The sequence below is a fragment of the Solanum verrucosum genome, unplaced genomic scaffold, assembly GCF_900185275.1.
Source record: "Solanum verrucosum unplaced genomic scaffold, falcon-dt-bn FXZP01000184.1, whole genome shotgun sequence".
NCBI lineage: Eukaryota > Viridiplantae > Streptophyta > Magnoliopsida > Solanales > Solanaceae > Solanum > Solanum verrucosum.
Window position 1 is genome coordinate 692,706 of NW_026020302.1, and position 12,185 is coordinate 704,890.

A 12,185-nucleotide genomic window follows, 5' to 3' on the forward strand; every position below is an offset into this window, starting at 1 on the left:
TTTTTGGTTTTTTTTGTATTCTTTTGAGTATATTTTTTGATGAATGAGATTTTATTCAGCAAAAGTTCTCAAGGCTTGGTTACTAATTGGAATAACAAAAGGAAAAAGCTATATACACTCACTTGTCTTTGATTGCTTTCTGATTTAAATTATATTTCTTTGTGGAAATTTTACAAAAACAATACTACTTAATAACAACTTTATTCATTATATTCCTTTATTTTTGTCCATGATGATTCTTATTATTACTTCATATCCAAGGAATGAAAAATTCTACACTGTATAATTTCACTTTTCTTGCCAAACATATAGGGTACTACTTTGATAAATAGTGATGACTAATTGTTGTTCGAGTAACTTCATCTTTTTGAGAACATGACCCTAGATAGGAAGGTATGGAGGTCGAGAATTAATGTAGAAAGTTTGTAAATAGCTAGCCGCCGAGTGTGGTCTCCTGTTAGGTGGGAGAGGCAGGGGCTAGCTCCATATCCTCTTTCCCTTATTAATTAGTACATAGTTGATAGTAGTATTCTGTAATCACGTAGTTTCTTATTCTTCAATATGTTTTACTTGCTTCATTTTGCTTTGTATCTTGATATTTTGGTGTCATTTTTTTTCTTCTTACAATCATTCTTCGATGAACTTCTCTTTTCAGCCAAGGATCTATCGGAAATAGCTTCTCAACTCCATAAGGATTTACATACATTTTATCCTCCACATACCTCACTTATTGAATTACATTGAATATGTTATAGCTATTGTTGACACCCAATTTTGGACCTCCACAATATAGATTAATCATCGAGCTTCTTCAATTTTAAACGATTTAAAATAATTAGTTTTATAAAGTTTCAAAAATAGTTTGCAAGTTATTTTAAATAGTTTTGTCACTTTTTATAATTTTTTAAATAATATATATGTTTTAGATAAATATGTATATAATTAGTATATTTTTACAAATATTCGAAAATCGTCTCAAAAGATTTTAATTTTTTGGTTAATTGGTTTAGTTAGTTAATACTTATATTTTTGAGTTATTAATTAATAATTAAATTAATTGTTAAGATGAAGAAATTCATTAATTAATTGATCTTATTTAATATCTAGCCGAATTCTCTAAAATTAACTCAATATAGCTACATTCTAAACTTTCAATGGCTACGATTGCAAGCCTAACCAATTTTTATTTGGCCCAATTTCGTTCATTCCAATTGAATCCCGGCAGCCCATTAACAAAACAATTGAGCAGCCCACTCCATAATACCAAAGAAACCCATTACAACCCCTTTCTTCTTCACGCGAAGAAGGTGACCCGAATCGCGAAAATCCATCTCCGTACAAGGACCGTTGTTGAATTTTCCAATCTTGCATCTCCTTCGTCCTTCACCAAGGAATCGGACGACTCTCCTCTCTTTCCCGTTACAATTCCAGCTTTCAATCAATTCGAATTTATTCAGTCCTCCTATATAAACCTCCTCTTTGCCTGGGAGAAAGATATAGATTTTGGAGAGGCAGAAAATATACAGAGAAGGATATATAGATTTAGATATCCAAAAGTTAGGAGCTGAAGCTTTAGGAGTCTGCTGGTTTGGAATTCGATTTCTAGAGTTCGCTGCAGGTAACAACCTTAGCTTCATCTCGTTTTGGTTGCTCTTCTTCGTCGCTGGGTTGAATAATGGTGTTATCTTCTCTAAATACTAGATTTTATTCCTGTTACCAGGTTCGGAATTTGTTAAGCACTTTGAATGCTCTTGCTTCTCCAGTGGGCTGCCTGCTTTGTTTTCTGCTAGTGTTATCTGTATTTTTTTTTAGATAAGACTACTTCTCTCAAGTTTTCTTGATGTTTGGAAGTTGGTGTAATGCTTTCATGTCTTTACTTTGCCTTGTTGAAATAACTCTACTGGTTGTTCGATTTAAGCATCTGGTTGTTGAAATTTGCTTTGAAGAATGCATCTTGGGAAATTTAAAACCTCAGCTTCATCATTTGGGATCATCTCGTAGTATGAAATTGTTAGCTCACTTTATATGTTGCTAGGATTCATTCATTTCATTTATTCATTCTGGTTAGCTGATTATTTTGTCATGAATGCGTAAAGAGATTCTTGTTAGATTTTTGGTTATCTCTCAACATTTTTCATGATTTTTTTTGTGGAAGTGGCAGATTCGAGTTTGGAGTTTATTGTTTGCTAGCCATCTGTATACTTTCTTCAAGATTTTCTTAACAGAGTTCGAAATATTTGCTCTTGGTAAGTTTTCTTCCTTTCAAAAAATTCCAGAAGTAAGTATTCTAGGTCAGATTTTTGAGCTTGTTTACATAATGGGTGTTTCATGATTTTTCATTTAGAGTATTTGTGTATTGTGGCTGTAATTTTATTAGCCTCATATGTTACTCATTTCAGGCAACAAAATCTAGATTAGATAATATTTATATTGCTATAGTTAATTTTTTCTATATTAAGTTCAATTTAGTCCATCTTAATGTTCTTTTTTTCTTCTTCGTTGTTCTTTCTGTTTTAAGTTCAGTATTTGGTTTACCATCAAATTAAGTGAAACTTGAACCTATATGTTAGAAAGTCATTATGACCTAATCATTGTCTTTTTTATTGCTTTATAACTTTCTTGGTATCATTTGCAACCCTGTTAGTTAGTATTTTCAGTTGACATTATACAACTTGCTATGCAACTTTCATTTTGTACTTCTAATAGTGTGAAGATGAGCTATACCAAAATAAAGTCCACAAAAGAGGATGAAAATCTAACAAAAAAGTAACACAATTTAGGAGTAGGGGAAGAGAACATAAAATTAAGTCAACTTTGATTCAATCGATAACTATAGTTAGCCAGTCTAGTGACTGCAATAGACAACTAGTACCACAAGCAATTAGCTTGAGCATCTTCTAGGGAAGAAGACACCCCAAAACTTGTCCTCGGATGCATCTATTGAGGTTTATTCAAGTTGTCATTTGATGCCTGATGTACATTTTTTTATTTTGCAGTAGTTTGGTTCAAGTAATTAATTGTTACATGGATGTCTCTATCACTACTCTTTAGCTGCTCTTACTTAGAGAACATAGTCCTATCTCTTTGCTTTCTGGAAAAGATAAGAAAAACACCAGCCACAAAGATGAAAATAGCAATAAGTATCCCACTAAACTGCAATTTTGCATAGCTTAGACCCTTGAATCAACTTCATTCGTTTGACATATGACCACTCCATGCACAGAGCTTTCATGACCGTCAATTGGATATGTTCCTTAGTCAAAACCTTGTAGTTTAAAAAAAAAAATCCTTGACATGAAGTATTTGTATAAGCAAGTTGTGACATTTGAGTGCATTTGTAGGTAATCTCTCGTGATTTTTTTGTAGGCACATCACTATAAAATTTTTAAATATAAAATAGCGAGGCAATATTTTTGGAGCTAATTATAGAAGGATAAACAATGGGGGATTGGATGACTAAGATAACATGATAGTCACAAAGCTTGCCATTAGAAACCCCAATAGTAGTAATCAGGTTAGTTAAGCATAAACTGACTCATATTACATGTAATAATCGGCGAAAAGATAATAATGAGTGTGGAGAACTCATAGGAAATCACAATTAGCTCATTGAAGGCTGACCCATCATCAATATGGTTGAAGGACATTATAGATACCCATTGCGGAGAAATCTTCGCCTTCATTTGGTTCTAGTTGACTTAATATTATTTTCTGTTGTTACAACTTTTCATAAACCAACTCTGTAACCAAATAGTTCATGAAATAAGCTTCTATATTCAGAACCTTCCGAAGAACAAGTATACAAACACCGAGACACTGGTGTGTTGAAGGACATGATAGATACCCATTGCGGAGAAATCGCCTTTCACCTTCATTTGGTTCTAGTTGACTTAATATTATTTTCTGTTGTTTCGACTTTTCATAAACCAACTCTGTAACCAAATAGTTCATGAAATAAGCTTCTATATTCAGAACCTTCCGAAGAACAAGTATACAAACACCGAGACACTGGTGTGTAGACGTTATTTTGAAACCAAATATCGTGTACATGTGTGTAAACTAGGTAGGGTCTTGCTAACTAGTGTCTTTATGGTACTAGCTACTTTGTGCACCCGAGATGCTCTTTTTTTAGAATTTTGTCAAGTTGTAATAGAAGCTATTGTTTCATGATTTGAAAGTTTGTCCAGATCCAGTAACAATCTTTACAGTACTGGTGAACTTCAGTTGACCATAACTAGAAGTTCATCAATTGGGCACAAAAATAGATAACTAGAAGTTCAAATACTCATGACGTTATCATATATAGGGAAATGCACAATAACTCTGTGATCTGCAATTTTTTGACAGTTTCCACATCTAATATCGTCAAATGCCTAAATATCCACACGTGATCTGTAGTGTAATTTTTTTTGTCCTTTGAATCACATATTCATTAACCAAACACCTTGGAAAAGTGGATTTGAGGCTCGACATACATTGCCTCAGTGCACTGCCCTGTAAAAGTTGCGTGTTTGCCCTTTTATCTCATTATAATTTATAGAGTAAAAAATATTTGTTTGAAATATAGATTGGTAACATTCTGATTTTTTTTAGTAAAAATTAGTAAAAAATCTACGTTACAATTTTTTTTAGTACGTAAAATGGTTAATTAAGGTAGGAAATTTTAAGGGGAAAATTATTGATTCATTCACTTGTCGTAGATCTCCATGTCTAATTTTTGTTTCTACAATCTTAAAATGAGCTGTGAAAATTTAGAAATGCCATCACTGATTCATATAGGTCTAAACTCGTCAAAATTTACAAATGTTGAATAATGTCTCTTCTGAAATCTGTTTTGGCAATGCTCTCCCGCTTTGATTTTGGTTCACTGTCGATTTATTTGAAGATGAAACAAGACTGTGTACATAAGAGTTTTCTTCTTGAATTAATAATTGAGTGAATTTGAACATTATGTTGATCTTTTGGTTTCATTTTCTTCAAGGGTTTGTGTCCAAATAATAGGAATCTTTCTTAGAATCCTTGTTAGTCATTATCCTATATGTTTTAATTAGAAAATCGCAAGAAGGAAACTTGTCTTGAAGAATTCATGTTTATTAGAGAACTTTACTGAAACCTATTTGTGCTTTGTCTAGTAAACTGGTCCATCATATTTAGTCTTAAGTCTTCACCATTTCTCCATTCTGTAAACTTGTTGATTGTGTGAGAATATTTGTGTAAATAGATTTCTCATTTCCATTGTAGAAGTCATATATATATATATCTAGGAATCTTGTGTTAACTTTTTGTTTGAGAACTTTCTTTTCGCATTTAAAGAAGATCCCAGATTGTTAGATTGATAATTTTATTTCATGTTTATAAATTTTAAAGAATCATGTATTGTTATGTGTTCCAGGGACATCTGTATCCAGTATTTGATGATTATGTTAAAAAATGGACAATCTTATTAACCAATAATTAGGGTTTGTTCCATATGTGATTTTTTTAATTTCTTGAAGAGCCTCCCCCCCCTCCCCCCCCCCCCCCTCCTCTCTAAGGTTTTGATGTGAATTCATTTTTTTTCCGTCAAATGCCAATTTTCTTGCTAATCTTTTTTTTTCCTTGTTTCACATGAGCAATCGGGAGCATGTACAGTTACGGCATGCTTGACAAACAAAGACAGACTATTGAAAACTATGCACATGTATGTCTTTGTTTGCAAGGACAAAACATGCCGTAACATGTTGTGGATGTTTTTGAACGTATACAATTACGATTTTGCTATTTGAATCTTCAATAAATATTTATTGAATGTCAATTATTTTTAGGGAATTTAATTCATGTGTTTTGGGTGTATTTAAAATTAATAAATAAAAAAATGGAAGAAAATACTTGCAATCAATTCATGACAGATTTTTTCAGATTTTTGAATTTTTTCGGTAAAGGCATACAAACATTGAGATGTTTTCTAAGATGTTTTCTTAAGAAAATAAAAAAAATATGAGATGAGTAATGATGACACCAAAATATTCAATAAAAAATAATAATGAATCATCATATAAAATAAATATTGTAAAGTCATAATGAAAATGATCATAATTTAAAAGTTCATGCTAAAATAAGGTTAATAGATTAGTTATATTACTAAATATTTAAGGAAAATTAAAATTAGATTTGTATTTTAATTGTCTAAACCAATGTAAAAAACTAAAGAATATTCAATATTATTGTCATTCTTAGTGTTGAATTGATTTTCTTTTTGCATTAATTTGAATTTAAAGTTTTTATATTATCAATCTATGAACTTGAAATAATATTATTAAAAGATAAAAACTATGAAATAAGAAATATTTTAAATTATATTTGGTAAATATTTTTATGTATAAAATATAATTTTAAAATTACATATATAATGTCGGGTTGGTTTAGTCTCGAGTTGGTTTTTTTTAGTTAAACCAAACCAACCCGATATAGGGGTTTTTTTTTTCAATACCAACCAAGTCAAACCAAATCACTAGTCGGTTTTTTTTCCGGTTTGACTCGATTTTCGGTTCGATTTTGTACGCCCTAAGCACATGTACAACAAGTGGCTTAAATGGGCCAAAGGCCCCAGAATAAAATCAGGCCCAAGTACTACCCAGACGGACAGAAAATCAAACTTGGGCCCATCTTTTATTACTTGTGTCTCTTATCATTTGCATACTAGTTTTTTTTAGTTTTGAGGTTGTCACAATTCAATTTCCTAAGGATAGCCATTCCTAATTAAATTTAACAAAATTAAGTAAGCGGCCATTTTCTTAGACTTTTAAAAATAAATTTGCAAAATATAATACTTAAGTAGGATCTTAATATTTCCCTTTCCCCTTGAGATTACAATTTTCCAAAACAACAATATTTTAGTTTGTTAAGAGTTGAGTTATGTATTTTTTTAAAAATTTGTTTAATTTGGAAAGAATACAAGTTTCATCAGTTACAGAATAGAGAAAATCATAGGACAAAATATTTTTAAAAGGTAAAAATCTTTCAATTTTTTCATCAGTTACGTATTCAAAAGAGATACAAAAGTGGGTCTCTCTTATCCATTGTTCTTTGAAGAGTCTTTCTCCATTGTTCTTAAAATTTTCAAAACAAGTTTCGAATCAGTAGACTCTTTTTTGAATTCCATCTTTGTCGAATTGACTTCGACAGATTTTTGAAACAATCGTTTTGGATAGCAAAGTCAATTCCACAGATTTTTTTAGAGTTCGATATTGTCGGTGAAAACTCAAAAAACGATTAAGTATTCTTTTTAATTGTTGATTATTTAATTTTTGATATTCGTAAATCTTGACTAGAAAATTGAGTAGAATTTTTTTTTGGATAAATGTAGTGGAATGTTTGTACATTGGAGATTTTGACCTTTTTACGAAATATTGTAGCCATTCTAGGATTATAATGAATGAAAGTGCGTGTTTTTTTTGTTTTTGTAGCTGGTGTTTTTGAATACAACAAATATAGTCCAATACAATTATGTAATGAGTAACTAATTTGGGATACAATCGACAACATATACGTGTTATAATAATTTATTGTTGATTTGTACTGAATACTGGATATAATTGAGTATAGGATACAATTTTGATTTTTGTAGATGGTGTTTTTTAATACAACAAATATATTGTAGCCCAATAATGAATAACTAATTTGGGATACAATCGACAAAATTTATGTGTTATAATAATTTATTGCTGATTTGTAGTGAGTAGTGGATACAATTGAGTACTGAATACAATTTTATGTTTTATGGGGGGAAAACCCTAGAAAGATGGGTAGGTATGTAGTGGGTGAAGCTTTTTCCTTTTTATGGGATAGTGGTGTAGAAATTAATCTAATGTGGAATTGATTTGAGAAATAAAAGGAAAGAAAAATAATTATATTAGGATACAATTATTTTCTAAAATATTGACATTTTTAACAATTATTTTAAATTGTAGATGCATTTAATAATTATGTTAGAGTTGTGACTAGTTTGCTAATTTTCCCTTGTTTATTTTCCCAACTTAATTAAACATATATTTAGCCAAATAGTTAATTGTTGGATAACCGCATGTTAGCGGGCATTTCAGGTGCTTTCAAACTCTTTCCGAAATGCTAATATGAATCCCGAACCCTTTTTCATTTGATATTGTGTAAAGTCTTTTGAAAAATAATAATTTTCTTAATTTTACTCTAAAAATTAAGTGGCGATTCATAAAACCCGTCGTTTCTTTCATTTTAAATAAATCAGCTATAATGATGATAAATTATCCATTAGTTCACTTCATTTCATATTGTTGCACCACTTACAAAAAATTCAGGCAGATGCCACTTAAGTAAAACAATCACTCAATACTCAAAAAAAAAAAGTGTGATAGCAACAATTCAACCTTCTTATTCCTTCAAATAATAAAAAATTTACAACATAGTTGCATGAAATATACATGGTTAAATCAAAACCTTTAACTTACATAACTCCTCTCTTATTGGATATAAATGAATAAGAAACAAAATAATACAAATAATCAAAAATTGGAAATGCTAAATCTATATAAATAAGGGTCATAATAAATCCAACAACTACCATAACTATAATTAGCCACCATACATCTTTGTTCAAAAAAATATTATCAAGATTTAGTGTTTGCACACATGCCAAAACTGAAAATGTTGTGGCATAAAATACTGAAACCATAGCAATTATGACCCTTATAGGCAAAGAAATGTAAAAATCATCACTATGAAATTTGCAAAGAATAAATGATAGCAATGTACCTATTGTGACTACTGAACTTATAAGTGCTGCACCTAAGTAAAATATCAACATCAATAGTTCGCGTTTCAAATTTTGGAGGAGAATTGGTAGGCCAGTTTTCTGATCAAATCCTCCAGGAACTGTGAAAATCGCGGCGAAATTGACTGTGCAGAGGAGAGTAGCAAGTATCAGAGCTGAATTCGCGAGGTTTCTAATCGCGTCCTCTGCTTCTTTTCGTATTTGTAGATGGTTTTTTTCGAATAGTTCTTCTGCTGTTACACCTTTGGAGTTTTTAACGTCCCATAGGCGTGGATGTACGTGGTATTTTACGTGCTGCAAAGATAAAATTAGAAATCACATAATAAAGTAACATAAAATTGTATATATAAACGTGTGTAAAGTAAAGTAAATTAGTATTTAATTCTAACAATCTCCCACTTGGACTAGTAATTCAGAGCTTGAGTAGTTGATTTTGAAGGTAATTGAAGTAGTACTAGACTTATATATATAGAGTTTCCCTACAATAGCAGCTAGCTAACTGATATTGTACGAGGCATTGTATGGTAGGCGTTGTCGCTCCCTGATAGGGTGGTTCGAGTAGGGTAGATAGAAAAATTACACTTTTGCCCTTCAAATAGGCTGGTCGTTAATTTTTGCCCTTAGCAATCGAACTTATGCCTAGTTAAGGATGTAGGACATAACTTATCATAAGTTATTATGATGTGAAAATATAAACTTATGCCCTGCGAAAATGTAGTTTTTCTCGAGAGGCAAAAAATTAAAGACCAACACAACACTGGGGCAAAAGTACCAACTAGATATAGTAACGAGATTCATTGGACAAAGTCCTCACGAGACAAAAGGCGAATTTTAGTAAGGCCAATCATGACATCATAAGACAAGACTTCATGGTTGAATACTCAAATTTAGTTAGTTTTACGTTGACTGTCAGCCTAAACATGAAACCAACAATATGATTGCAACTCACACCGCGTTAAGGAGATCAATCCCTAGCACAACATAAATGCACACAAAAGAGAAAAGAACAGAAAAAAGTACCTTAAACCAAAGAATCCCCCACATCATCATGAACACAGACAATACACACCACACTTCCTCAAAATGCTCTGAACTTGATGTCCTAAATGGTGACCCAACATTTGCTGCATAATGCAATATTGTATTCCCTTCTTCATCAATATCAGCCAACATCCTTTCTATATGAGCCACTTTTTTGACCAAATAATCAAACAAAAATCTATTCTTATGTTCCACTGCTATATGCAATATGTTCCTCTTTTGTTCATCCAATGTCTCAACAACTTCAGGGTAAATTTCCAAAATTTCAACAACTAACTCATTGATTTTGAGATTTGATGCTTGTATTAGTGGATTTGGCACAATGTAATCAGTATTATAGCTCCAATCATAATTTTCCAGCAACATTTTTGCTAATATTAGAGCAAGAACATGGTTTTGCTTTGCTTCATCAATGACTTGTAACCAGAAATTACCTAAAAATACAAGAAATATAATAGTGAGAAAGTAGGGTATTAAGAGTATGACTAATATCTACCGACAATCTAAAGAATTTTTACACTATCAAGTCACTTTTACATGTTATAGCAGGTGACGTGTCTTATTTTCAAAATTACAAATTCCGTTTTTGTAATGGAGAGTTACGCATATAATTTTTACACTATCAAGTTATCTATACATGTTATAGTAGGCATATAATATAATACTATTTTAGCAAATGTAAAAGTGGTACATTCAATTCCAATCATATAATGGATGATTATATGGAGAGCATACCTAACACAAAATTGGTAAATAAAAACCTTTTTCTGCTGACAATTTTGGTGCTAGCTTGTGTATACAAAGGAGGAATACCTGCTCCATCAAATAGTAAATTAAATGTAGGTAATAACCATAGTCAAAATTAGAGAAAGTAAATTTGGACTATTTTTTCCCGAAGCATTTTGACACGGGGAAATACGATGCGATTAACTAATAATAAGTATATGAATGACCTCAAAGTATAACGAGACAAGTAGAGGAATATTAAATGTGAGCTTACAAGAATAGATCATAGTTTCAATCATCTGAACAGGAACAGAAGGTGTCTTCCCAATTTCTTCAAACAAATAATCAGATCCACTCTTGAATGATAATTGCTTTGTAGCCAACACATTCAAAGCACTTATTTTCTCATTATCACGTTGGTTAACAAGTTCAGGATATTGATTCACAATATATATTGCTAGATCTGCTTCACACGGAACAAAATAATAATTAGCTAGTCGATCAATGGATAAAGTTACGGAACAAAATAATAATTAGCTAGTCGATCAATGGATAAAGTTACTAGGTACCTATACTGGTGGAACATAGCAACAATATAATTAAAGATCACAAAATTCAAATTTAATTCAATCCGCTCAATCGCTTGTCAATATAAAACTTACCATAACAATTATGGGCTACTGTTGCATGAAGAACAGTTTTACCATCATTCCTCTTCATAGTTACCTCACTAAAATCACAATTTGCCAGAAGAGTAAATACATCTTTCTCTCCACTTGCCGCGGCTACGTAAAGTGGTGTCTCACCTGCAAAAGCCGAGCCAGGATTTCAACTTTATGTATTGGATTTTAGAATGAGTATACATTCAACAAATTTACTATTTGAGCAAAAGTTACTAAGTCTGTCTGGAAGAACCCGGCCCGTATCTGGGCTTCCAACTCCACCACCTAACTCACCTAAGTTGTTGCGCATAAAAACTAACTCCTTCTCCTTCTTCAAAATCATCTCCACCACATCTTGTTTACCAAATTTTGCAGCTTCATGCAATGGTGTATCTCCATTACTATTCCTAATTTCCAAATCTTTAATGCTCAAATTAGAATCAAGAATCTCGAAACCCGCCAAGTTACCATGGATTGCTAGAAAGTGAAGAATGGTATCACCCCGATTATCCATCGGAGAAACACCTTCTTCTCTCCAAAACTCGCATAAAATTTCCAGAGACCTCCCTTCAGATGCCGCTATGTAAGCTTGTGATCTTCGACTTGCTTTGTCACTCAAGTCCCTCTGCATTTTAATTCTATCTTTTCTTGGGATTCCAAGTTCTTTTTTTGTCATATATATAGTGAACAACACTGCAAGTATATATCCATCACTTTTATATTGTGATGGATATACAAATTAGTTTTATAATTATGGTACAGTACACTAAACTCTCATTATGTGCGGGGTCCAAGAAAGGACCAAACCACACGGATTATACACATTTCTGTAAGAGATTGTTTCCACAGCTCGAACTGTGACCTCCTCATTTCATACATGTAATTTGGAATATTTACTAGTGGATAAGTTGCTCAGGTTTAGTTCTTTGGAATAACAAAAAAGAAAAGCTACTTACCCTACTTACTTATGT

At 31.7% G+C, this 12,185-nt stretch overlaps 1 protein-coding gene across 1 annotated transcript; it reads right to left on the reverse strand.

Annotated features, from left to right (window-relative positions):
* Positions 1-8,458: 8,458 nt before the first annotated feature.
* Positions 8,459-11,845, reverse strand: LOC125834874 (uncharacterized). Its single transcript, XM_049514026.1, has 6 exons — positions 11,509-11,845; positions 11,215-11,358; positions 10,827-11,015; positions 10,562-10,639; positions 9,806-10,260; positions 8,459-9,079 (listed from the first exon to the last, which is right to left on the reverse strand). The coding sequence occupies exons 1-6, from the start codon at positions 11,843-11,845 to the stop codon at positions 8,459-8,461; spliced, it is 1,824 nt and encodes a 607-aa protein (XP_049369983.1).
* Between the last annotated feature and the right edge of the window lie 340 nt (positions 11,846-12,185).